Here is a 27,900-nt window from a genome sequence, read left to right as displayed (position 1 = left end):
ACTGTCACGTGGTGTGCAGCGAGACTGAAAGGAGCGGGGACGTTTTTGATCGTGTGTGAGAGATGAAGCGAAGTTGCTTATCTCGCTCGGCCTGCTCAGGAGGCGGACAGCAGGTAGCGGAAAGCGCTGCCTTTACTCTCCCGCGAGATTCTTGATCCTACGCTCGAAGTTAGCCCTTTTCCCTCAGTTACGGGAAGACGGCAGGGGACAGGCGATGCTTCAATCCCCATCCCCCAAATCAGCCGCAATTTTATAGTGATAACAATAGGCTTCTGGCCTCCAGAAACCGACCATGAGGCGCTTTCTTCCCTTTTCAATTTCGATGCATCCAGAGACGGGCATCCTACAGGAATATGAATACAGGGTGGCTGAATTTTCACTACATTGAAGCGTTGTCATTGACAGCACCGTGCGTTGTGCGAACAGATTAATGAGTCGATGTAATCGTTGACTCCTGAGCCGCTTAAGAAGGATTTTGTATTAAGTGATGTATATTTTAAGGATATGGTCTTAAGCGTGTTTGCTTAGAAATAAATTTAATATAGGAGCAAATAAAAATACCTAGTCTGGTATGTAAAATAACTTATTGCAGCATTTTAGTACTAATAATACACAATTTTCGGAAATATAACGGTAATGAAAGACACATTCTTGTTTAGTTTACTTCATTGTCATTGCACCTTGCACAAAGAAATTAAATGCCATCTTCAGTGTACATTATAACTATAAAAATAAAATGCAAACACACATCCTTCACGTTCTATACAATTGAATTGAAAACCCGATATTGCATTAATACAATATACAGTAGAATTCTATACAGTAGAATTCAACATAGTGCTCTGAGATAGAAGCTGTATTTTAGCCTATTTGTCCTTGTTTTTATTTTCCTGTATTGTCTGCCAGATGGTAATAGTTAAAAAAAAGGGTGTGTGTGTGTCCAGAATAAGATTGATCTTTAAGAATGTTTTGAACTTTCTTAAGGCAGTGGGAGCTATAAAGCTCTTCCAAAGAGGGAAGAGGCAACCAATGATCCTTTGGGCAATGACAACCCTCTGAAGTGCAATCCTATCTGCCACTGCAATTGGCAAACCATATACAGATTCAGTAGTTAAAATACTCTCAATGGTGCTGTGGTAGATGGTCACCAGCAGTTATATTTCAATTGTTATATCTCAGTTATATATCTCAATTGTTTCACAATTGTCTACATTCCTCACATGGGAGATGAGCACTTACTGTGGATGAATATATATATAAATGGATATTAAAAGTTCTCTATCTTCTTGAAGTAAAAGGGGGAACAAGTTGCCTTGTATGTAAAACTAGCTGCTTTTTCAGCATTGCATGCGGTATATGTCGATTTATAAGATGAATGCTTTTTCCTAGTTAAAATAAACATGTACTGCTGCAGTTAACTTGCCTTCATAGAATTTATGCAAAGATATGTTAATTTCTCAATGTTTTTTTTCACCTAAATGCTCACCTTCCATCTGTTCTTTTATATACCATAATTTAATACTTCTGAAATGTATAAATCCAAACAATGTATGAAAACAATGGTTTAATATAGCCTAAAATGTAACAATAAAAGAGAAAGTTTGTTGTTAAAGACATTTGTTGAATAGCAGGGAGAAAAAAGAGGGGGAAATTGTTTTGTTCTGTTGCAGAAAATTGAAGTAGAAGTTGAATTTGTTAAGGTCAAAAAGAGAGCTTTGGAGAGGTTGACAACTGAAGTAATGCAGTTGCATGACATTCTACCCAAGATATTGAATAGTGATGTCTTAGAAAGCTTTCAGAAACTGGATGCCCTTGAAACAAGTAAGTTCTCCTATATTAACCACAATTAATTCATAGAATAGTGTTGAATATTCTATGAAAATAAGACAATTGTTAATATTATTTGGTTGTATTCCTGCTTTCTGTTCTTTTTATATTCTATATGCAAGACAGGAATATAGTAAAAATACTTAAATATAATATACAAATTTATTGGTTAGGAAAGACCCTACTTTTTTGTTTAAAAGAAATTAAGGTGCAAGAGTGAAGAATGTTAAGTAATATGAAATATTGGAATGATACTTTCCTTGCCTAATAATCTATTTCATATTGAGTTGAAAAATGGAAAAATTGAAATGGAAAAATGGCTGATATGAAAAGTCTTAAAAACATTCCTCCTGCTGCTTTTTTCCTACCAAGTGGTCTTTTTATGACAGAAACTAAAATTGTAACTTTACAACTTGAACTGCATTATGCCTTCCACTGGGAATTTGTGGAAGCAAAAGATACATAGCAGTAAGCAGTTAAAAGTTGAAATTAAAGAGGAACTGTACAGTTACTTTTCCTTCTTTACTCCTGATCATATCTGATCTAGTCACTTCAGCCTCAGTACTACTGTTCATATTCTTGCGGTTTCTGAGCGAAAGAGAGGAGACATAATTATTTGCTGCCTATCTGAGCCAAATATAATAGCCATAGCAATAGCACTTAGACTTATATACCACTTAATAGTGCTTTACAGCACTCTGTAAGAGGTATATATTTATATTTATCAACCTCGGAAGGAAGGAAGCTGAGTCAACGTTGAGCCGTTCCTGGAAGTGGGCAGAATCAGCCTGCAATACTACATTTTAACCACTATGCCACCACAGCTGTGAATCCATGACATTATGGATTCAGACTGATAGTAGTCTAGAACAGGGGTCACCAACCTTTTGGACCTCGGACCACCAAACTCATAATTTTAAATCCCAGGGACCACTAATCGGTTCTGTGGGTGTGGCCTAATTTGTGGGTGTGGCTTGATGGTCATGTGACTGGCTGGGCATGGCTTGTATATAAATATTATAAATATTTATATAAATATTGAATTTTTTATAAAAAAAGAGCAACTTTTACCCAAAATCAGGCAAAACAGGCAGGCAGATTGAGTTGTTCACAGAATCACAGATTCAGTCAGAGATCTATCTGCCATTGGCTAGCTCAATCTGTCACATAAAATTTGCTTGCAAGCAAACTCACAAAATTAACTCACAACACACCGTGTATGTAAATATTGAATTTTTTTATTAAAAAAAGAGCAACTTTTACTCAAAATCAGGCAGGCAGATTGAGTTACTCACAGAATCATTCAGTGATCTATCTGTCATTGGCTAGCTCAGTCAGTCACATAAAATTTGCTTGCAAGCAAACTCACAAAATTAACACACCATGTATGTAAATATTGAATTTTTTATAAAAAAAGAGCAACTTTTACCAAAAAACAGGCAGGTAGATTGAGTTGCTCACAGAATCAATCAGTGAAATATCAATCTGCCATCGGCTAGCTCAGTCTCTCAAATTTGCTTGCTGTGAGTCTGCACTGAATAATAGAACCTTCAGTCCTAAGGGAGTTTTGGCTAGTTAGAAAGCAAGAAATCTAATCTAAATCTCCCGGCATAGCAGAACTGATGATGGTCGGAAAAAGGAAAAACAGCAATTTAGCAGGCAAGTTTGCTGAGTAATGAGTGAGTGGGCGGCCATGTGGGCTGTGCAGCCTTGTGTTTCTGTGCAGCCTGGATTAATTGCTCTGGGGAGGTGCTCTGGGGGTGTAATTTCTCTGTGGCCCACCAAAATTTTCTCACGGTTGGCTACTGCTGGTCTAGAATAAGCGCTAGTCTATGATTAGAGTTTAAATGGTAGTATTTGAATGACTTGATTTGTTTTGCTTGTGGTCCTCCATTTTTAGTTGTAGAAAAGAAAGGTAATGAACTGGAAGAATTGAGAATGGATTGTGAACACTATAAAGCTCGCTTGGAAGCAGCCCAGGCAGACTGTGTGAGAGAAAGAAAGGTAAAGAAGGATTCCTATTCATTACCCAGTTTATATATAAAAACTATTATTACATTTGCTGGGACTTATTTGAAATCATTATTTCTTAAATTTACATCTTATCTCTCCTTCAGAAGCTTAATGTTCTTTTCCTTTAGGAAAAGATTTGTGGTCTTGAGAATGACTGGCCCAAACTCAGCCAGTGAATTTTCATGGCTAATGATGGACTGGATCATGAATCTGCTTTGTCATAGACAAATACCTTGATTACTATACATCAGGTATTGGCAAATAAGGTTAAAAGTTCAGTCTTTTACTTTCCAGTTCTGTATTTGTTTTCCTGTATTTCTCTACCTTTTAGAAATCAGAGAATATATATCTTAATATACACAGATAGGCTAAAGTTATGTGAGAGACAATATGTGCCAGTATTTTGCTCATAGAATTGCTCTTTTAATAAGGTGAAACATGCTTATTGTCAGATTAGCATGACAATCAAATAACCAAAGATATTTTGTATGAGGGAATATTAGTAAACTAAAAGTAACTGTACTAAAATTCTCGCATTAGATATTTTTTTCTAGCGTGACTGTTCTATTTTCTCATATAGATTTGAGATGCAATCCCATGTATATGTATATCTAGAGAAGTCCAAAGAGATTCAAAGAGATGACATCTACATAGTTTCATTGTTATGTTATTTCCACTTTCCATCAGAAATTGCTGCCTATAGTTAATCAGTTTTCACCAATCTAATGTCTTTGCACATGTTGGTGTACAACTTTCCTTATTTCCAGGTTGCATGGCCGATAAAATGTCAGAGGTTCTCAGATGTTCTTGCATACTTCTGCAAGTACCCTCTGCATGCGAATCAAATAGAAAGTTTTTAACAATTCTTTAATGAATCAGCCAAAAATTCATTGTGATATCAGATACAAGACTGCCCATTTCTCTAGGAAGGTGTGTGTGCACTGATGAGCAGAAAGCATTTCTTTGGTTTAAGTCACTTATAGAAGATTGCAGAAACTTGTTCCTTTTTCTGTTAACTCTTTGAAGTAGTGATGTATAAAACTGGAAAGAATTGCTGATGAACATATTGAAGTCTTCTCTGTAAGTTAAGCAACATCAGACACAGTATAGGTATATATATTTGAAGTAATCACAAATAATATAATGAGTTTCAGGTTTGCATTGCCTTTCTTTAAAGATCATAAACGATCTGAATTATAAGTTTTATTTTAGTCTATTGCCTTTGTTTTATTATTTTGTATCCAAACTGAATATGATGGTTGACTTATCCTCTGTTTATATATGGAGGTGGAAATCTATTTTTATTATTTAAAAGTACAGGTAATCCTCAATTTACAACATTCATTAACAACTGTTCAAAGTTATGGCAGTGCTATAAAAAAATAGTTACAGCTGGCCCTCACACGTACAACTGTCACAAACCCCCTGCAGTCACATGATCAAAATTTCAGTGTTTGGCAACCAGCATGTATTTATAACAATTGCACTGTCCTTGGGTGACGTGATTGTCATTTGCAACCTTCTCAGGAGGCTTCCAACAAGCAAAGTCAATTGTGGGGGCACAATTTGCTTACCAACCATGGCATAAAAGGTTGTAAAATTGGGCACAATTCACTCAATGACCTTATCACTTAGGGGTAGCATTGTGGTCCTGATTGTGGTCATAAGTTGAGAGCTATCTATATTTACAGATGAAGAGAATTAAGGTTCTCAGCAGCCGAGCTTAAATACCGTATTTTCAGACTATAAGATGCACTTTTCCCTCCTAAAAAAGTGGGTGGAAATGTCTGTGCGTCTCATAGAGCGAATATGGGTGTGATTTTGGCCTCCCGAACCTTCTGTGCGTCCTGTTTTTGCCTTCCCCGGCATCCAGAAGCACTCTGCTGGCCAAAAATAGACTTGTTTTGGGGTCCCAAACCCTCTGCGCCAGAGGTGGTATCTAGCCGGTTCTCACTGGTTTGGGTGAACAGGTAGTAGCAATTTGGCCTAGGTCGCTGAACCAGTAGTGACTTCTGGCTGGCCATGACCCCTGCCCAGTCGCCACTCGCTGACCCCTTTTGGCCACTTGATGCTCGCTTGCCCTTTCCAGCCACTCGACAATCGCCTCATCCACTCCCGCCCTATATATGTTGCCTTTGCCACAGGGCCCAGCTTATCACCTCGCCAGTTGCCTTGCTGATGCCCGCTCAGCTCATCTCACCAAAGGTAAGCAATGCATGATGCCTGCTCAACCTTTGCCTTGGGTCAGAGGCTGGGGCCCCAGGGACGTGCCATTCCCCGAGGCCCTGAAGCCATTGCCTGCCTTGGCTGGGTCAGACAACATGTGATTCCCTGGCTTTGGCCTTGCCCCGGAGCCACCCCCCCTTGCTATCCGCCTCAACCATGTCAGGGAATGCTCCATTGCCCAGCTCCAGCCTTGCCCAAGCACACATCCCAAGCTCCAGCCTTGTCCCAGAGCCACCACCTGCTCACCACCCGCTCTTGCTTAAGCGTGACACGTCACCCCGTTTCCCCACCTTCAGAGGACCTGGCTCTTAATCTCCCCGCTTCCTTCCCCACGACTGCCTCTTTCGTCGTCCCATGGCTGCAACCTTACCTTCCTCCTGCGGCTGGCTTGCAGGAAAGGCAAGCCAGGGATGAGCCATCATCGCCACTGGGCTCCCCACTAGCCCAAATCTTGCTCCCTTTCTCACGAGATGCCTGCAGCTGCCGCGTGTTTTTTTCAGATTCGGCTGGAGTCTAGCTGCACTGAGAAAAAAACACAGCGGCTGCAGGCTTCTCGCAGCAAAAATGACTGATTTCTGGCTTCATTCCACTTCTCCAATGTGCAACTGCTACTGGCCTGTTCTATGCACCAGCCACCTGCGCGTACCCCATTGCTTGCTGCCACTATGCCTGAGGGACTTGCCCGGGCAAGTCCTAGTGGAGTGGCGCAGCAGGCAATGGGGGTGTGCAGGTGGCCAGTACATAGAACAGGCCGGTGGCGGTAGCATGTTGGAGAAGTGGAGCGGAGCCAGAAGTCAGTAATTTTCACGGCAAGAAGCCTGCAGCTGCTTCATCTTTTTTTCAGTTTGAGAAGCCTCCCAGTTGCTCCCTCTTTGCCAGCCGGAACCAAGCTGGCAGCAGCGGCTAGCTCGAGGCTTCTTGTGCGGAAAACTACTGGAGGTCTCGAACGTGCCAAAAAACCTCTGCTGTTGCCCCCCTGTTCTTTGACAGGACAGCGACAGCACTGCAGAGGCCTGGGAGGCTTCTCACAATCGCACTAAAACAATAGAACTTGCCTTCCCCTCTTCCACCAGCCACTGCGGGAGGAAAGTAAGCCCGAAGAAAGAGGTGGTTGTGGGGGAGGAAGCGGGGCTAGGGCCAGGGCCTCTGAAGGAGGGGAAACAGGGCAACGTGTAACTGGTGAAGGGAGAGCAGGTGGCATGCAGGAGGAGGCCTTTGACAGATTAGGCCAGGCCTGCACGGAAAATAGGTAGAAATATTTTTTTTCCCTTACTAGGTTCTGTGGGTGTGGCCTGATGGGGGACCATGTGAATGAGTGGGCATGGCTGTGAGTGACTCAAATACTTGACACCCCCACCAGGCCATGCCCATCAAGCCATGCCCACAGAACTGGTAATGGAAAATTTTGAATCCCACCACTGTTCCGCGCATCCTGTTTTTGCCCTCCCCGGCGTCCAGAAGCACTGTGCAGGCCAAAAATGGGCCTGTTTTTGCCTTCCGGCGGCTTCTATGCACCCCATTTTTGGCCTCCCCATTGGGGAGGGTAAAAATGGCAAAAAACTATTTTTTTCTTGATTTCCTCCTCTAAACCTAGGTGCGTCTTATGTCCAGTGTGTCTTACAGTCCAAAAAATATGGTAATTGTTATTTAAATTTGCTAAGAGATTTTTTTGCAATTTCTTGCAAAACATTAGAACTATCTGAAAACTATAATTTATACTATTGATCACCTCTTTATATTTTGATTATTTTCAGGAAAAATTAAATATTCGACAGCAGCTGAATGATGCAAAGCAACAATTATTACAACAAGCTGAATATTGTACAGAAATGGGTGCAGCAGTATGCTCATTATTATGGAGTGTTTCTAATAATGAAGATGCAGTTAAAAATATTCTAGGAAGTGTAAGTTTAGCCATTTTGGGGATATTAAATCATTTAATCACTTTTGGAAGATGAAATCACTACCAGCCTTGTTAAAATCCTTTTTAAAAGAGCTTACTCTTTTTCTCAATCTAATTGGAATTAGCACACTATAGTCAAATGTGACATATTTGCTGAAGACTTTCTAGAGTCTACATTATGGTAAATTTATTCCATTTGAGGCCAAATATTGGTCCAAACTTAGTCAACAAGATGGGTAGAATTTAAATTGTCCCTTAATAATGTTAAAGTAAATGGAGAAATTTAGAAGACATATTTAGGAATTAAATTTGTTTTTTGTATATAAGTTATCAGTTGAATACTCAGATGCAAAAGAAATAAGCAGAAATTTTAAATACTTATTAAGCAGATACAGATGGAACCAGATTAAATAATAAATAACTAATAATACGAACATGTTAACTACTTCTAACTGATATCTAGAAAAAATCTGTCTTTACCATCTTCAGGAATGCTTCTATGAATGGGGCACATTAGCTTCTAAGGGAAGGCTATTCCATAAGTTTGGTGTTGTAACAAATATCTGGCCTGAAACTGCCATTCTCACTTTTATGAAAATGAGAAACAACAAATTTCTAAGATAGATCAATTCTGTTTGGAGAAGATGATCATGCAGTAGATAGTTCCCAAACTGTATAGGGCTTTATAAGTCAAACCCAGAAAATCATGGGACAACCAATACAGCATAGATGTAATGTGTTCTCAGTAACATCTGGTTGGTAGACTATCATAATTCGTATCAATTGCAGTTTCTGAGTAATTCTCAAAAAGGGCTCTATATAGAGTTCATTATAATCCAGACATTTGGTGAGGATATGAGTTACTGCTGCAAGATCCCCTAATTTCTATTGAGCCGATGTACCAAGACTGGATAAAGATCCTATCAGTGGTGAGGCCACTTGGCCTTTACATTCCATATCCTCTCGTTTCTTCTTTGGACCCTGGTATTTCTCCAGCTTCTCATACTCGTTCCTGATGTTGCTGCTTAGCACAGCTACTTCTATCACCACTGCTATTGTCTATTGTCTGCTATCATGTTTGGTTAATTTGCCTGTTGTAGGATTTGGACTTCCGGTGGCACTTCCATCGAAGTCAGATCGGAGTCCTTGATTGTGCACGGCTTTGATTTGTGCTCTACCCATTGGAGGATCCCAAATGGGGCTGGAGCCACCTTGTAGGGGTGGTGAAAAAGGGGGAGACCACCTGCTGCATCGAGGGGAACCACATCTCCCCTCCCTTGCTAGGAACACTCCCACTGAAGACGGGCTGTAGTGGTGGTCTAAAATGGCCACCCTAAAGACAAAAGACTGACCGGGAAATAAGGTTGTGCTGGAGCAGTGAAGCTGTGAACAGTGTGTGGACCAGGTGAAATATCTGGAAATTAAAAGGTAACTCCGGAATTAAAGGGAAGAGTTATTATTAAAGATTGTAGAAGTGGTGACTGAAGAGAGAGAGTAAAATTGGAAATTCAAGAAATTGGACTTTGGCGACTTCTGGTTTGTGGCGCTTCGGTGCAGGCAGGAATCCGCGACTGTGCGCGGTCCCTGCCTGTGTTCACTGCCTGAGTGCCCTGAGCCATTTGGCTTCGGGGCTAAGCCACCTTTGCAGAAGGTGGTGAAGACTGGGGGGCTCTGGCAGGGACGAGAGACATCGCATCTCTCTTCCCTAGCCGGCTAAATCTCCCTCTCTGAAGGCAGCTGAGCGGCGGTCTGTAATGGCCGCCACATAGAAGAGCTCAGCCGGAAAAAGAAAGTTCTGGAGGAGCTTGTGAAGAAGTGAAAGTGATCTTTGCTGACCGGGACAAAGGAACAGTGAAAGTATCCTGATATTTAACCCTTATTAAAGATACATCGTTCCCAGACTGAGTAAGCAGAGAATGGATATTAAAGGGAAAACTTTTTTTCTTTTCACTCTCCTTCCAAACGGAACAGCTTTGAGAGAAATCGGAAAACCCGCATTGAAGGTATGCTAAATGCTAAAGACTATGCTAATGCCAAAGGGATATGGATTTCTAAATATTTAAAGAAAATTTTTTCTTTTGCTGTGAGTGGGAAGGGAGAGGAAAAAAATTGAAGTAGAATTTGAAAATAAGGAGCAGACTGCCTAGAATTTTAAAGAGCCATTTGAACATTAATAAGACTTCAAAAAGACATATTTCAATTGGAATTTTGTGACTTAATAGCAACCCCAGAAAAAGAAATGGAAGAAGGGAAAAAGCGCTAAAAGAAATAGTCTATCTGGATTGCTTGGTGACTTTGGATCTTTTGGGAAATTTTTTTTTTCTTTGTTTAAAAACACTCGGCTGGTTGTTTTGGCCTCCAGCCAATCAGAACACGGCCAACCCCCCAACCAATCAGAACACAGCCAAACCCCCTACCAATGAGAACACCCCCCCACCCAATCAGAACACAGCCAAGCCCCCACCCAATCAAGTCACACCCCCACTAGCAGTTAAAAGGAAGAAGCAGCTGCAAGCTCACATCACTCTGAGAAGCACAGAGCCGAAGACAGAAGCCTGAAGATGATGAATGAGACTTCATCGAAACGTTGCCTAGATACTTCCAATCTTACGCGGGAGAAAACCCGAATAACCAAAGATCCACATACTAATACCCGCGAGAACCTCAGAATATATATATATATATTCTTAAGTTTTCGCGGGTACTTACATGTATGGTATTCAGCTTTGTTTGGGTATTTTCCCACGTCATTGTAGTTGTGCTTTTAAAGTTGTAGCAACGTTTCGGCAGAATCTCATCTGCCATCATCAGGCTTTAGACAAACACAATACAGAAGCTTTGATGATGGCAGATGAGATTCTGTTGAAACGTTGCTACAACTTTAAAAGCACAACTATAATGATGTGGGAAAATACCGAACAAAGCTGAATACCATACATATAAATACCCGAAAACTTAAGAAAAATATATATATATATATATATATATATATATATATATATATATATATATATCTTCTTCTTCTTTTTCTTCAGCGTTTGTCTCGCGCTCGGGCGAGGTCCGCTAATGTCCTTAAGTACTGCTTCCACACCTCTCTGTCTACCACGTATGTCGGGTCTGCCTTCGCGATCTCTAGATCGGCCTTGATCGTGTCCATCCAGCGTTGCTTAGGTCTACCACGCGGTCTCGCTCCTCCGACAGTCACCTTCATTGCAGATTTGATGATAGATTCTTCCTTGGCGCGGCTCACGTGGCCGAACCATCGTAGCCGGGACTGCCTCATGACCGTGGGGATGGGCACGACGTTGAACCGTCTACGCACTTCTTCGTTCCTGACGCGATCGAGTAGGGTGAGGCCTACCGACCATCGGAGCATTCGCATCTCCATTATCTGGAGTCTGCTTTCAACTTCTTTGGTCGCCGGCCAGCACTCTGCGCCGTATATGGCCACGGGGCGCACCACAGAGTTATAGATTTTCGCCTTCAGGCGCATCGGCATCTTCTTGTCACAGAGGACGCCCGTGACGGACTTCCATTTGCCCCACGCTGCGTTGATCCTGGCTGCCACCTCAGTTTGTAGTAGGCCTTCTTCCCCAAGAATAGTTCCCAGGTACTTGAAGGTGGAGGCGCGCGGTAGCTCCTGCCCGTTCACGTGGATGGAGCCTGTCATTTCATTGTCAGTGGTCGGGTATTCGGACTTCTTTAGGTTCAGCCGGAGCCCGAACTGCTCGAGGCGGTCGTGCCACTGTTGGACTAGGTGCTCGAGTTCAGCCTATATATATATATATATATATATATATATATATATATATGTATGTATGTATGTATGTATGTATGTATGTTATAGTACTTAAGGCACTATTAATGTAGAATGTGGTAATTAAAAAATGGCTATATTATAAATGTTTATAATGGATTAAAGGATTAAATGGGGAAAATGTATAAGGTAAAGGGTGGCAAGCTTGAATTGACAATGAAAGGGGAAAACTTTTGGATGATAAGATGAATTTTATTGAATAAGGAATGGAATAATAGTATGTGATAAAACTTGCAAATGTGATGGATATAAGAAAATGTGCAAAGAATATAGAAATTGAATAAGAATATAGATAATATTGTAAAATAAGGCATGAGAATATTTAAAGAAAAATGAAATAAGCTATATGAAATGAAATTGGATAAAATGAGGGTAATGAATATAGAAATTGAATAAGAATATTGATAATATTGTAAAACAAGGTATGAGAATATTTAAAGAAAAATGGGGCAAGTAATAATAAGATATGAATTTGGATATGAAAGCTGAATATGTAATCATGGTCACATTTGTATTGAAATGTAAAAACCTGTAACCACATTGTTCACCTAAGAAGATGTTTTTTAAAAAAATATAAAAATAAAAAAATTATTGCAAAAATTTTTTTTTCCTGTTTGTCTTGAGCTGGAAGTTCCACAGCATCTTAGCCCTATTATTTTCCACAACCTTCTGTGGAATCTCCCATCTGGACTTGGGAAGGTCTATCCCAGGGGTGTCAAACTCATGTTGTCATGTCGTCATGTGATGTATCACAACTTTTCCCCCCTTCGCTAAACTGGGCATGGGTGCGGCCAGTGTGTGATGCATCTGGGCCGCGGGCCGTGAATTTGACAGCCCTGGTCTATCCCATACACTGTGCAGATGTTCTTGTACACAATGCCACCTACTTGGTTGTACCATTCAGTATTTCCTGCTCCTGCTTGCATCTTATTCCCTTATTGCTTCTATGGATCTGGTTCTTAGAGCTTGTACTTGTGCAGCTGTGCTCAGGGCTTTCATGCTGTCTTTTATTCCAGCTCTTTCCAACCGCTGATAGGATTTCTCACTGACAGCCAACTCAGTTATCTGATGATGGTACATCTCATGGAAGGTCATGGAATATTGGAATACTGCTATTGTGTCCCCCCAATCCATTTCTCTAGAGTTGCCAAACCCAAATCCTACAACTGTTCATCATATGTTTTAGTCTGAAAACCATTTGTCATGTTTTAGTCTTCTCTAGATTTATTTTAAAAAACCTGCTGCTATCCCTAACAAACACGAATGGTTGTTTTAACATTGTTTTTAAACCTTGAAATTGGACTGTCTTAAAGACTAATAATTTATCATAATACAAAGTTATCTGTACTGTAGTAACTTAGACTGCTTATTGCAAGATTTGTTTTCTTAGCAACAAACTGTTACTTCTTTAAAATTTCTTACCCATTACATAACTGATCAAAATCTCAAAATGTGTCAGTGAAGCCATCTGTAGTATACACCAAAGTTTGTGTTGAATATACATTATTTATGATATATGAACTGAAGAATTATGTTGATCAATGCTGTAAATTAAAAATATTTATAAACACCAATTGTCTAGTTATGCAAAAAATCTTTATCCTACTGGATTGCTATGTTATATAATTAGAAAAACCTTTGTCCTAGGGTAAGAAGTACCTTATAAAATGAACAATATGTAACTATATGTTTACTTTTACATTTCATTGTTTGAAGTGCTAGTTTTTATAAACTTGTTGGTTTATTAAATAGTTATTTTACTCTGTGAAATTTCAGGCTCAAGCAGTAAAGTTTTTTAATATTGCTGGACAAACAATGGAGAGTTTTGTCTGCTCTTTAAATGAAGATAGCAAACATCAGGATATGGATTCTGATGAAAGTCAGTTTGTGTTAGGTTTGGCTGGAATTGTTACAAGTAAGTAACTTCTAATATTTTATAGAATAATAAGAAATCACTTAAGTTGACTTACAACTTCAAATTTATTTTTTAACTTAGCTTATTTTAGTATAACCATGTTATTTATGAAAACTGATCATACCATATTAATGTCTTTCTCCTTGAGAATATATTTAGTACTAATGCATCTTTACTTACTTTGACCAGAATCATATTTGACAAATAAAATAATTCTTCTTTCCCCTCTGGTAGAAAAACTATGGAGTATCTGACTCAGATTATGCTATGCTGCATCTTCAAAATTTCCAACATTGAATCAAAGTTTTCTCTTTGAAATAAGAAAACATAACTTGTTCATAGTTTGAACAAAATATAGTTTAACATTTCTTTCAAATTTTATTTCAGTGATTAATGTGGTATCAATAATGTATCAAAGAAATAATAACAGATACCACATCTCAAATGTTCTAGGCAGTTACATGTACTATATGTGAAATCAAAATATTTTTCCTGTACACTTTTAGAATTCTCCCCAAAGTTACATGTTCTTATTTCTATAGTGGTGTTGATTTTAAAACTTGGTAATGATACGTAGGGAGACAAAGACCATTTCATTTCTGACCAGGATTTGCATCTAGAAAACAGAATTTAGCAGTTGCACGCAGCACTCCTCCAACAGATCCAGTTAAGATTAATTCTTAACAAAGTGAGTCACCTTGTTTTATGTCCGGTGAAATTCTAGACCATCAACAATAAAAGCCCCATGTATACTTTTAAACATATTTCTAAATAGTTATATAATATTCATATAAATTACTGTCCCAACTTAATAAAAACAAACAAACTAAAATACAGATGTTCTGCAGCACAACTATTTATTAGCTATATATTAGTTCTCATGATTTGCTGGTGAATTGTTTGTGACTGGAATTCATATGCATATTATAATTATTCTGGATTAATATTTGTGGATGTCTTGTCCCATTAGCTGGAGACTGTTAGGGATGGAGGAATAGATTCAGTTCAGTCCTAGCAAGACTAAGTAGCTATGAGTGGTTCATATGGCATGGCATAAAGCAGGGGTGTCAAACTTGATTTCATTGAGGGCCGGATTAGCATTGTGGTTGTCTGCCAAGGGCCGGAGGCACGTCATGTGGATGGCTAGATGTGCTTACTCTGTCCCACTGCCTGTTTTGGCTTGCAGTTGGAGACTACGGCTGATCATCTCAGCCCCCCTCGCAGGTCTTGCCCTTGGCCTACACATGAAGCGCATACCCCTTGTGCATCCAATACACCTTGGCCCCACTTTGGGCTGCTGTCGCCACCACTCAGCAAACTCGCCCAGCCCAAAGGAGGTGAAGCAAGCAGCTAGAAAGGCCGAGTAGAGTTGGTAGAGCATGCCTAGGCCTAGGCCTGTTGCCAGACAGATGATGTCAGGCAGCAGCTGTCCCACCCTCTGCTTCACCTTGACTTGGCCCACGGTGGTGGCAGTAACCTGAGGCAGAGGCACAGGGGGGAGACGTGATCTGACCTGCTGGATGTGCCAGGCAGCCACTTTCCCTGTCCCAGCCACAAGGGATGGAGCAGGCACATCTGGTGGTCTGCATCACCTGCCTCCCTCTGCCTCTGCTTGGTGCTGATGCCACCACCACACACATGTGAACGGCCAGGAGCAGGGCCTGGAGACACTGGTGCAAGCATGGTGCTGATCTGCAATCTGGTGATGGCCATCCGGCTGGACTGCAGCCAGCCTTAGATCTGCAGTGACGCCTCAGCCCCATCCCCATGGCATGCACATAGGAGGCGGTGAGCCAGTGGTGGTATTCAAAAACTTTTACTACCGGTTCTGTGGGCGTGGCTTGGTGCGCGTGGCCATGTGCCTGGGTGGGAGTGGCTTTTTTTGCAGCCCCCACCCGTTTTGGGGAGCTTCTTAGCCACAGAGGAACCTCTGGGGAGGCGTTTTTGCTCCCCTAAGGCTCCTCTGGGGCTCAGGAAGAAAAGGAACAAAGCATGGGAGGGGCACGCAGCACTCCTCCAAGCTCCGTGTTGGGAGCTTCCTAGCCTCAGAAGCCCCGTGGGGGGGCGTTTTTGCTCCCCAAGGCTCCTCTGGGGCTCTGGAAGGCAAAAAATGGAGGGGGGGGGTGAGCTCCTCCCTCCATTTTTTGCCTTCCTGGGCCTCAGCAAGGGGAATCCCGGCACAGCTGATCCTATCTACAGCTGATTATTGGGAGGGAAAAAGGAGAAAGAAATACCTTAGGCGAATGTCAGGCAGGCAGGTGGGGTGAGTGAGCATCGGGAGGGAGGGCGACCGGGTGGGGGGGCGTGGCCAGCCAGAACTTACTACCAGTTCGGCGACCCACGCCAAATTCTTGCTACCGGTTCACTCGATCCATTGCGAACCAGCTGAATACCACCACTGCAGTGAGCGTGAGAAAGCTGGTGTCCTGGGTGAAAAGGAAGTGCTCAGAACGCAGTCCCCAGGGACTCCAGGTCCCGCATGCTCACACTCCATGTGCATCCCAAGGGGCAGTGCCGTGGATCTAAGGCTGGCCGCGCTCCGGCCTGGATGTCCTCCACCAGGTTGCAAATCAGCACATGGTTGGCCTGAGTCAGGCCGAGGCCCCACGGGCTGGTCCTTTGCTGTTTCTCGGGTGACTCCTGCGGGCCAAATCTTACCATCTTGTGGGCCAGATCTGGACCGCGTGCGTTGAGTTTGACACCCCTGGCATAGGGCCTAGCTGTTTGAGGGACTGCCTGTCTCCCATAGTGTCTGCCTGTCAGCTTGTCCTGTGTGCTCCAACATTGTCAACTTGCTATTGATTAAGTAGTGTCCTTCAGTGAGACCCAGAAGCCAAGCCTTCTCTTTTGCCTTTGGAGCAGCTTCCCTCCATGGTGTGGATTTCCTGCCTGCTGTCAAGCAGTCTTTTGAAACCTTCTGTCTGTCCCTTTTTTTCATTCCCACCCAGACTTGGATTAAAATGGTTTGTTATTTCCTCAGTAGCTGTTGTTCATCTATATATTTATCTTTATGCATAATTTGTTTTAACCTTATGAAGCTACCCAGAACCATTTTAGAATTAAGCGGACAATAAACTTACCTAGACAATAAACTTACCAAACACAGCAAATATTGCCTAGCATTTTTTTTCGTTGTGGAAAAGTTGTGTGATCATTGTTATTCATTCTCTCTCTCTCTCTCTCATCTTTTTTTATTCTTTAAACATCTCTTTGAATGAACAATGTGATTCCAGGTTTTAACATACATACATAATCATAATTACATAATTAGCATTCTTATCCAGTTTCATATCATATCATTACCTATCCCATTTTTCTTTTAATACGTTTTATTACTTTATATTATTCCATTCATCATTTCCTGAAAAAACACTTCCAACTTAAAATATATTATCCAATATTTGTCCCCTTTCATTGTCAATTCAACCTTGCCACCCAGTTTTATTTTATACATTCTCCCCATTTTATTCCCTTTAATCCAATATATAAAAAATAAAAAATCAATAGTATCAATATAGCCATTTTAATTACTACATTTTATATTAACAACAATGATCTCCTATTTACTATTATATACGCATATTTTTCCCCCAATCGGGTTCCACATGGTATTCTTTCTCTATTACATAATAAATCTTATATTTATTCCAAAAACATTTATATATCAAATTTCTATTTCCCATTTTATTTCCATTTATCCAGTTATAGATATTAATAACAATGTAATCATTTTTAATTTCCGTACTCTGTATTCACTTTCTTCATCACCTTGCTGAATATTACATAGTAATCTTCATATTCACTTTCCTCATCACATAATTATATCTTAGATAGTAATCTTATGATAAATTCTTATTTCCATTTCTATTCCAGTTAAATTTATTTGTCTATTTTTAACAATAATTCACAATAAACTTTTAGTTCCAAATTCCCTAACCTATATATCTATATTCTTAAGTACCAAAATTTCCATGCAGAATCCCCCATCCTTCACATCTTTAACCATCATCTCTTGGTCTCCTAGCTATATCATTTATTAGACTCTCATCTTCGTGGCAGCCATTTTAAGGCTACCACTACAGCCTGTCTTTGGAAGGAGTGTTCCTAGCTGAGGAGGGGAGATGTGGCTCCCCTCAATATGGCAGGCGGTCTCCCCCTTTTTCACCACCCATACAGGACAGCTCCAGTCCGGTTCGGGACCCTCCAACAGGAAGAGCATGAATCAAAGCCAGGCACGATCACGGAATAAAATAAAAGACAATCTCAGTCAGTTACCTTGAGCTCTTGGGCAAAGGTCGTGAAATAAACTTAACAAGTAAAACAATAATCTGGACTAATTATCTCTGAATCCAACCTACCCAACTGCCCAAGGGTGTCCACAGCATTAAATCACAAAAGTCCAATTCTTTGGAATGTACAACATCTTTAATGTTGCTTTACACATTTAGAAAGAGGTGGAGCTTGTGCTGCAACACTACTTTTATCAATCTGATCCCTTTCCCTTCCATGTCGATATTAATAAGAAAGTTGCCTTATGTGTGACATGAGTGGAATATAAATTTAATTAATTATTTAATAATTATCTACTAGAGAAAAGGTAGGATATAAATCTTAAGTAATAATATAAATGAATGATCTGTGTGCAACTAATTAGCAGGCTTTCTGAAAGTTACTTTTTCAGTAGTGCTCTTAAATAAGAACACAACTTATTTAAAGTGTTTATGTTTTATTTTGTCTTTTCTTAGACGTTGCTGCTTTAGCAATTGGTCGTGAATTCCTTGTTGGTTCAAATCGGGAACTGCTGGACACAATGATTCAGCTGCTGAGAGATATGAAGCCAGGATGTTGCACCAAATTGAAAGTGTATGATAATCATTTTTGAATTAAAGATAATTCAAAAATAAAGATAATTGAATTAAATTATCTTCAATATCTTATATTAATATTACATGAAACAACAATATTACTTTTATATTAAACAAATTTATCTTAATATGCCACTGCTAAAATGTTGTGGCAGAACAGTTAAAAATGCATGCTCTAGATAGTAAATTTTCTAAAGAAAAGAAAGTACTATTCAGTCCCAAATCTTCAATCTAAGCAACCCAATTAGGATAGCAATTTCCTTTTTATCATGCTGGGTAGAATTGCAGAAATAAAAATGGAATAATACTAAATCTATCCACATATACGTTGGGACTTCTAAGTTGTTTCTTTTTGAAAAGGCAACTTTGTGCAAACTTGTAAGTCATTTTCAAAAGAAGTTCCAGAAATACTCTTCTTAGTGTATCAGATATAAGGGGTGGACTGATAAAGTAACAAGTTCCAGCTCATGAATACTCTTACTTACCCATATATTAACAAAAGGTTTCTACAATAAATTATTTGACATCACTTAGCCTGGGAAAAATTTCCTTAGTTTTTTTAATTACAAGTAATTTATTTAATTTTCATTTGCTACTTAACAAAATTGCATTATGCTTATAAAGAATGGACAGCAGGGGGTGTTATAGGCTAGATTTTCAGAGATTGTGGATCATAGAACTATATTTTTGTGACTAGAGAATATATATTAAAAAGTTATACCTAATGAAAATGCTTAAGCAAGTATAAATATAACTTTGTGATGTAAAAGTTACAAGAATAGTGATAATAGGAAGAGGTTTTGAAGAATTAAGAAGCATTTCCTAGGGCCTAATGTTCTAAATAGAGAGTTTTCCCTTTGTACAACTTAATAGTGTGTGTGTGTGTGTGTACACACACACACACACACACACACACTCTATAACTTCTGTAGACATTTATTGCACAGCTTTCTCAATTGCCTAGAAAAAGAACAGCTGAAAAACAGAAGCACAAACATGCTTTTCTATAACACTTTTTAAATCTGGTTTGCTGTGTCTGCTGATAAACAGATGGTAAAAATGTATTGCAAAGTGAAATTTAATATGATTTTCTTTGTTTAATGACTTAGTGGGGCAGCTGTTCCTATTTTCTCTGGGAAGTTTTGAATTAGTATATGGCCTTCTTGGAAGTTGATAGATGGGAACAAATTGGAACATTTGCTTATTGTTAGTATGAATGGTAAGACAAAGTAGCAGATACTGACAGGGCAAAAAAAAACCTTGTTCCCAGTGTTGCTGTGTATGATCTTCAGCAGATAAACCTATTGACTTCTCTTTTCAACAAGAACTCTAGCCCTGTGATAATTATTGTAGTTTTTTCTTCTAAGACAGTTTCTGTAAACCAAGCTTTTAATTTTCTGCTTTATTTTGATGATATATTGAAAAAATAGTTGCAGGTACAATGCACTTGTAATTTCAGATGTGTTTCTTATTCGAAGTAGTCTAGCATTTTCACTCCCTCATACAACTCTATAATCTACTTGATGGATGATACTCATAAGGCAACAATTTTTGAATCTAGAATCTATTTGAATCTCAAAGAGGCTAATTTACAGAATGTGTCCAAAATCTAGAATCCATGATTCCAGTAAAATTTGAAATTTTATAAAACATTTTGTGACACAATGCAAAATGTCATTAATCATTTCTTGTGATCCATTCCCGATATTTGGCTGTATACAGTTCAATTGCATATTATCAAGGCAGTTACATCTCTGAATATCTCCCTGAATTTTTAAGAACTTTTCAAGCATATTTGAAGTTCTGCTGTTGTTAAAGGCATTGAGAAATCTGGTAAGGAAATATCTCAGAAGTAATGACCCAAAGACTCATGTGTTTTCTGATTTGATCTAAATTCTTCTGAGTTCAGGATTTCTTACATTTGTTAAAAAGAATCCTTAAAAGGATTGAGATGTAAGATAACATGTAAAGCAGATTAGGACCCATAAGTAATATGTTATTAAATAGCAAGAAATTATTACAATCTTTATGTTGGCATTCAATCTATATTTTCCCAGGAACAAATATCGCAATAGAAATAGCTTTCAATCTAATCTAAAATCTAGCCTGGAGGCATGTAGCAGAGCCTCCAGGCACTGTGGTGTTTGTTATAGCCCATGAAGGAAGGAGGAACAAAACACTTAGAACCTTTACTATCTCCTTTCTGTAGTGAAGAGAAGAAGGCATGAGATTACAAAGCTCTCAAAAGAACCCATTCCTTCTTTTCCTCTCATTCTTTTTACAAGTACCCGCTGTACCTCCAGATTTAGATAATATGCTCCACCTCTTTACTGTTATTCTCTATTTTTATTCATTCACTTTTTCTTATGATACTTTCTATAGTACGACTCATGTTGTACAGTTTAAAGATTAAGCTTTATTTCAAAGCTATAGTTTTACTCATGCAAATATAATCAGTTAAATTGGTTTTAAGCCCTCATAGTAATTTCATTTATCAGGTTGCCCTTACATTTAAAACAAATCTAGCACATTTCTCATTAAACACAGTTAAATCAAGGATTTACTTGTATATATGTACACATATGCTACTACAGTATCTTCAAATCAAAAGGTGCAATATAAATTTTGGCCAAAAATTACTTCTTTGCATTTCAGTCATTTTTTAATTTTTTTATTGCAGGCTGATGCTAATGTCCTTATATAATATTAGTATTAACATAAAAGGTGTGAAGTACATCAGTGAAAATGCAGGATTCTTCCCATTAATCTGGTGGCTCCTGAATGGTAAGTTTTTTATAAATACAATAAAAATTGAGGATTTTATTGTACAATATTTATTCTACAATAAATAGAAGTATAAAATGCTCAATAACATTATTTTTAAAAATTGCTCCTCTAAATTTATTAGAACAGTATGTTATATACTAAAATGTTGCCAAAAAGTTGTGTCGTTTAGGATCAGTGTAAAAGATAGAACATTTATATACGGGGACAAGAAAGAGAAAGGCAATAGGATGAGCTCTCTGAGGAAAAACACATCAGAGTTGTAATTAGCAGGTGATACGGCCAAGGTTTTAGATTCTGATATGTAATGATGAATGATGCTAATAATAGTAAATATTAGTATTTTTAATTATATTTATGATTACTGCCCTTTCAAATATTCACAGATACATTATCTTGTAATCCTTGTAATAGGCTTTTTTCACTGAATAATTTTCAATGTTGCCATTTTTAATATTGCACAGGGAATGAATGAAGCTAAAAAAAAACCACATAGTTGTATCAGTGAGTTGAAGCAGAGGCAACATTCAAATCAAAGGGCTTCCTGATTTGCAACTTAATGTTTTTATCAGTGGTGGTTTTCAAATAATCTTACCAACAATTTGCTGAGGGTGGGAGGGCACACACATATGCGTGTGTGGTTTCTGCGTACCTGGCTTCTGCACATGTGCGTGCGCGCACAGCTTCTGTACATGCATGCAGCGAAGCTCGACCGAGCAGCCTTTTGGTGCCTGCTGCCCCCCATCTCTGTTCTCTCTTTGGTGCCTACTTCTCTCCGCTACTGCTCTAGCTGGGAGAGCGTTTTGTGCAATTTAGTAGCTGTGACCCGCTGCTTTGGTCCTCTAAGTTGCAGCTGAGAAAAACAGCATTTCAACATGGCTGCTACTTCTCTGTGCCACAGTGCTTTCCGGATGGAACTTAGAGGACCCAAAGCAGCAGCTGACTGCTGCTAAATTGCACAATATGCTCTCCCAGCAAGGGCAGCAGCGAAGAGAAGCAGCTACCAACCTGCAGAATACATGGAGTGTCCCCACAAGTGACTGAGGCTCAGCAAGGGATGGAAAAAGGGGCTGCAAGATCTCCGCTGCAGCGCTTTCCGGACGGATATTCTTAAAGGTAAGAAGAACCATCTGGTCTGTTCCCAAACTGCTTTGGCCCTCCTGTGCCCATGCTGCCCCCCCACAACCCTTTGGCCTAGCGCAGCAGGCCACAAGCCAAATAAATTCCTTTGGCCTGGAAGGCCGTAGTTTGAAGTCATAGGGGGGTGGCAGCATGTGGGCAGAGGCTCCGGGGCAAGGCTGGAGCCAGGGAATGATGCATCTCCAGGCGCTGAACTGAGGCGAAGAGCGAGTGGGAGGCATGCTTACCTTTGGTGAGCAGAACAGGCGACGTGTGGAGTTTAGCTGGGCTGCATGGCAAAGGTGAGATATATGGGGCATGGTAAGCAGGTGGGCGGGAGCAGGGCCAGCCACAGGTGGTATTTGCCAGTTTTCTAAACTACTCAAACGTTCTGCTAGCGGTACACCAGAGAAGGTCCGAACCTGATGAATACCACCTCTGGTCTTTACCATTGTGCTCAGTGGCTCCCCAGTATGTATTATTTCTGATTTAAAAGTCACAATACTGTATGTGCTTATTTAGATATGTGATTATTTTCACTGGAATATATTCTCAAATAAATGTACATAGGAATGGAAGTTGCAATCCTAAGCAGAGAAGATAACTGAACATAGTACTATATGTTTTATTTGTAACTAAACATTCATAGGACTGCACTGTATATATAATACTGTTGTAGAGCCCTGACATTGAAACTTTAGTTTGTTATTTGATTTCTATTTCTGCCCATCTCAACTAGTGACGACTCAGATCAGAGCTGTCAAACTCACGGTCTGTGGTCCGGATATATCATGCCCTGGCCATGCCCATGAGTGGTTTAGCAAAGGAGGGGAAAGTTTCAAGATGTCACATGACAACACCTTGACAATGCGAGTTTGAGACCCCTGGCTTAGATGCTTTCAATATTGGTTCATCTTCTACTCTTTAGCTCCCTCTGCTGTCTGTGACCAAAAAGAGCCTTTTTTAGTTTAGTAAAGATAATAATCAGATAAAGTGTTTAAGAAGTGAAAGGTATGACTTATTTTCTGTTTGAAAAATAAATTCCAAAATGGCTGTTTTTTTCAACAATGAAGTGATTGCAGCCCTGGCTCTCATCTAGATTGCTCATCTGAGAACTTCAAAGTGCCACTCTAGAGACTTCTCACAAGCTGACACTTGTGGGTGATTCTGGGACTCTCCCTAACCCAGATAGAGATAAAGAAGTCCATGCAGATTTTACTCCACTAGTTGTTGCTGACTATAGGAGGCAGTGCTCATCTCCATTTCAAAGGCCATTGAGCCAGCACTTTCTGAAGACATTTCCATGGTCATGTGGCCAGCATGACATCACGGAGTGCTGTTACTTTTCCCACCAAAGTGGTACCTATTTACCATAAGTCGTCTTTTCGAGGGGTGTCCTATTTTCCCCACACACATCTTGCCTGACCCCTGGGCCGCTTCTTTTGAGGCTGAAAAGAGTGGCCGTCATGCTTCACCTGGCCGCCGGGCCACTTCTTTCGTGGGTTTATTCTCTAATACCTCTCGCTCCCTCCCTCCCCCCTCTCTCTTTTTTTCTCTCTCTCTCTCTCTCTCTCTCTCTCTCACACACACACCAATAATAAATCCAATCCTAATTTTGGGGGTGGGCTTAATATTACACCTACCCCCCAAAATAAGCCTGGGGGATGATCATGGCCAGCATGAGTGGCGGCACAGGCATGGGGAGCAACTGTTCAGCTGCAGAGAGGGGCAAAAGTCATTCTGCACTGAAGCAGAGGCATTCCGAGCCTTCAGTATATCCCAGGATTGCAACGCTGAAGGTTCAGAATGGAGCCTTCAGCGTTGCAATCCTGGGATATTCTGAAGGCTTGGAGTGGAGCCGTTTTCTTGAAAGGCAGGAAAATGGGGGGGGGGGATTTTCCTGCCTGTTATCCATTCCTCTTGGAGCAGGACCCTGCAAAGCTTGTTGTGGTGTTGCACTCATGAATGGCAGCACCTCCGTAAGCTTCTGGTGCAGCTGGCATCCTGCTGTGAGCGGCTGTGCCAGTGTATCCAAACTCGCAGCGATGCCGCTGCTCACACATGCAACAGCATAGCAATCCTTGAAGGGTCCTCGAAGAGGCTGCACCAATGTGACGAACCTCACAGCAATGCCGCCGCTCACACGCGCAATGCAACAACAAGCCTTGGAGTGGAACTGTTTTTGCAAAAGGCAGGAAAATGGGGAGGGAGAGGGAGCTTGAGAAATAAATGACAGGCAGGAAAATTCCTCTCCCCATTTTCCTGCTGTTTGTGAAAAAGGCTCCATTCCAAGGCTTCAGCGTATCCCAGGACCCTGCAAGGATTGCTGTGCCATTGCTCGAAGAGGCTACGATGATGTGACGAGCCTTATAGCAGTACCACTGCTCACATGCGCAACTGTTAATATTTGAAAGCAAGTTACATCAAATAATTCTGATAAATACCTTAAATACCTTATCCAGGAAATTTGGAGTATATAAACATAGGAATATATAAACATAGGAAACTAGGAGTATATAAACATTTTCTGTAAATTGTTTAACATTAATACAGAGTAGAATATGGTACCTGAAAATGTGACCCCAGAGTTGCAAATACTAGATATTAAAAAGAAAAAAAAATCCAGGATTTTTTTTTTTTTATCCCCTTTTGTCTGATGTAGGGAGTGCTAACCAGCCATCTTTTAAAAAAATGTCAGAGAATAAGAAAAAAAGGGAACTAGACATGCTGATTGGCTTTATCATTATTGTAATTGCATCTATTGGCACAATCAGAATTCCCAGTTGTCTGGAATAATGTTCCAATTTAGGGTTTTTATCAAACATATTGAGTCAGAAAGCATTTTAACATTGGGTTCAGAGTCAGTGGATATTAAAGGTAGCACTGCTATCTCTGTGGTTTGTGGATTTAATGTAGAGAACATTGGTAAATAGGCAGCTGAAAAATTAGTTTTAGAAGGACTTCACTGGAATAATTTAGAACTTCTTTAAATTATAACAATGGTAATTATTTTTGCCATTTATTGTATTTATATGGTGACCATTCTTTAAAGCCACATCGCTATACTATTTTCTTCCTCTCTTCTAGATCCAGATCCAGAAGTATGTTTTCATGTATTACGACTTCTCCAGTCCATGATTATGGAGCCAGATATATTAACTAAGTCAGGTCTTGAAATTCGTGAATCCCTACCACTTCCACGTATCCTTTTGCTATCAAAGAGCTGTAATAAAGATCTACAAATTCTGGCCCACGAGCTGCTTGAGGACCTCAGAGTACTAGAAGGTGAAATGTAAGACCCTTGCTGAGGATATCATTAATTTTTTTTCAAGCATACTTTTAAGTTCTGTAATAATTTGTAAAGTATTATACCTGCTTTCTAATATATTTAGTCATTGTAATTAAATGGTTTAGATGCTTGGCATTCCTGCACAGGAATCCCGTCCATAAATAGCATCTCAGAATTTCTAGGCTTGTGATGTATCAAGTCTCTTAGAAATACTGAGTTTAATATCTGCAATATTACCATAACCCTCCCTTAATGAAAATCTTACCTGATAGCTAAGGGATATAGTTCAGAATTCATATTTTCTACATCATAACTTATTAAGATAAAATCAAGCACCTTTGGTCTGTATTATTCTTCATCTGGCTTCCTCTTATTTTAGTGACAGTGAGAATAGTCTTTAAATTTTGATTTTTAACATCAAAAATGATCCCAACTTAAAAATCTAGTAAAGGATGGAAAGACTTCATTTTTTGGTAAATATTTATATCAAAACTGAAAGTTAAATTATCAGCAGAATTGTCTGGGTGAAAGATTACTGGGCAGAAGGCTCTGTCTGTTTCCCCCTGGTTTCTTCACACTATATAAGTTTACTGCATTGCAAAGGGATAAAAGAAGAACATTACCATTAGAAAAACTGCCTTTTCCTTTCCTGGTACTCTTCTGGGTCCTAGGATTTTTAGAAGGATTAGCTACGGAGTAGCATAAATTGTAAAGCTTTTTTTCCATTGCTGACTGTAGACTTCTATTTCATTCTGTGCCTTCCAAAGTTGAGCCTACCAGCATAGCACGTGACTCCCGCAAATTGCATCTTATGTTATTCTAGAGACAAGGGGAGAATATAAGTGGAGACAGCCAACAGTAGCTGTCAGAGTTCATTTTGCCCTAACACCTCACTCATAGTGGTCTAGGTACAAGCATTATCTTTGGTTATTAGCTGGGCTGATTCAATTTGATGTTATCATATTTCTTATTCTTTAATGCTTCTATGCCACATTCCTTCTATTTCCAAGGAAACTGAAAAGATAACTACCGTTTATCCTGTATCTATGATTTTGTATAGTGCTAGCTAATTTAAAAAGGTTAGCATTTTAAAAGACTAGCCAAAAAAGGTAGAGACTAGCTAAAAAGAGCCACTAGCGTCCTCCTTTGGGCTTTAAGCAACTAGGACGATGACATTTTGCTAGGCCTGATTGTTAGTATGGTAATAAATAATTCATGGACATACAAATATATTAGTAACAATTTTTCAATGGTCATTTATTAAGCATATAAGAGTTTCCTGCTGTTCCTTGCTAAAATGAACAAGGAGCAGTGATTTTATCTCCTTAAGATTAAGATAGTCTTTCATGTTGTTTTTAAATTGTCTAAAATGTTGCAGTGTAACTTTCTATAGGAAAATCTTCAAACTGAAGTGAGGGCATTTTTATTGGTAAATTTCCATGTCTTCCCCCATAGTTGTCTGTGCACTGAGAATACCCATCTTCTGAAGTTGTAAGCTATTTATATTAGTATTATAAAAGTATTGCCCTCTTTTATTTTCATAATTAAGATATTTAAAATATGCCAATACTGTGTAATGGCTGAACATTAAAATGCTGAAAGCATTCAATGTTGAAAATAAAATAAATAACTTGGGTAACTAGTTCTGCACTTCTCTGGGTTCTCTTTTGAACAAAGGCCCACTTTTATTGTGGCTAGGAGACATCCAGAATGAATAAGAACAAAACATGGATTTTGATATTTCTGCTCTTTTTTTCCCAAACTCTTGTACGTTTAAAAATATATATCTGAAGAGACATGTCCTAAGAATTTAACTTATTTACAAAAGTTCTACTTTGGCTTTGTTTTTTTTTATGAATACCAATTTTCTTCTGAGATGGATTTTGGCTTTTGAAATTCAGAAATTATGAAAAATATAATTGTGAAGATGCAGTTACATTTTGAAAATAATATTGAATTGTATCTTTTTTTGAAAGAAGTAATATACATACTTATTATAAAAATGTTTTTGAGTGCTTGAATATTCTTAGTCCTGATATGTTTACATTTCCAGTTCTCCCCATTACAATGTGTTGCCATGTTGGCTTAAAATTGTTAGAAGGCAAAGATTTAATACAATAAATAAAATTACATTTGATTATA

The 27,900-nt window shown here is 39.3% G+C and overlaps 1 protein-coding gene across 2 annotated transcripts; it reads left to right on the top strand.

The window, feature by feature from the left end:
- HSF2BP (heat shock transcription factor 2 binding protein) lies at positions 1 to 27,900 on the top strand. 2 transcript variants are annotated; one of them, XM_026713655.2, is made up of 8 exons: positions 1 to 113; positions 1,671 to 1,821; positions 3,728 to 3,831; positions 7,821 to 7,970; positions 13,563 to 13,701; positions 18,447 to 18,564; positions 21,247 to 21,350; positions 25,557 to 27,900. In XM_026713655.2, the coding sequence occupies exons 1-8, from the start codon at positions 63 to 65 to the stop codon at positions 25,763 to 25,765; spliced, it is 1,026 nt and encodes a 341-aa protein (XP_026569440.1). In that variant the 5' UTR covers positions 1 to 62; the 3' UTR covers positions 25,766 to 27,900. The 2 variants fall into 2 exon arrangements, with proteins under 2 accessions (XP_026569440.1, XP_087793793.1); XM_087937667.1 differs by lacking the exon at positions 7,821 to 7,970.

Source organism: Pseudonaja textilis, chromosome 7, assembly GCF_049901715.1.
Source record: "Pseudonaja textilis isolate UNSWEBS1 chromosome 7, rPseTex1.2, whole genome shotgun sequence".
In the NCBI taxonomy this organism is placed as follows: Eukaryota; Metazoa; Chordata; class Lepidosauria; order Squamata; family Elapidae; genus Pseudonaja; species Pseudonaja textilis.
The sequence above is the reverse complement of the archived record's forward strand: the minus strand, read 5'-3'. Positions and strand labels throughout refer to the sequence as shown.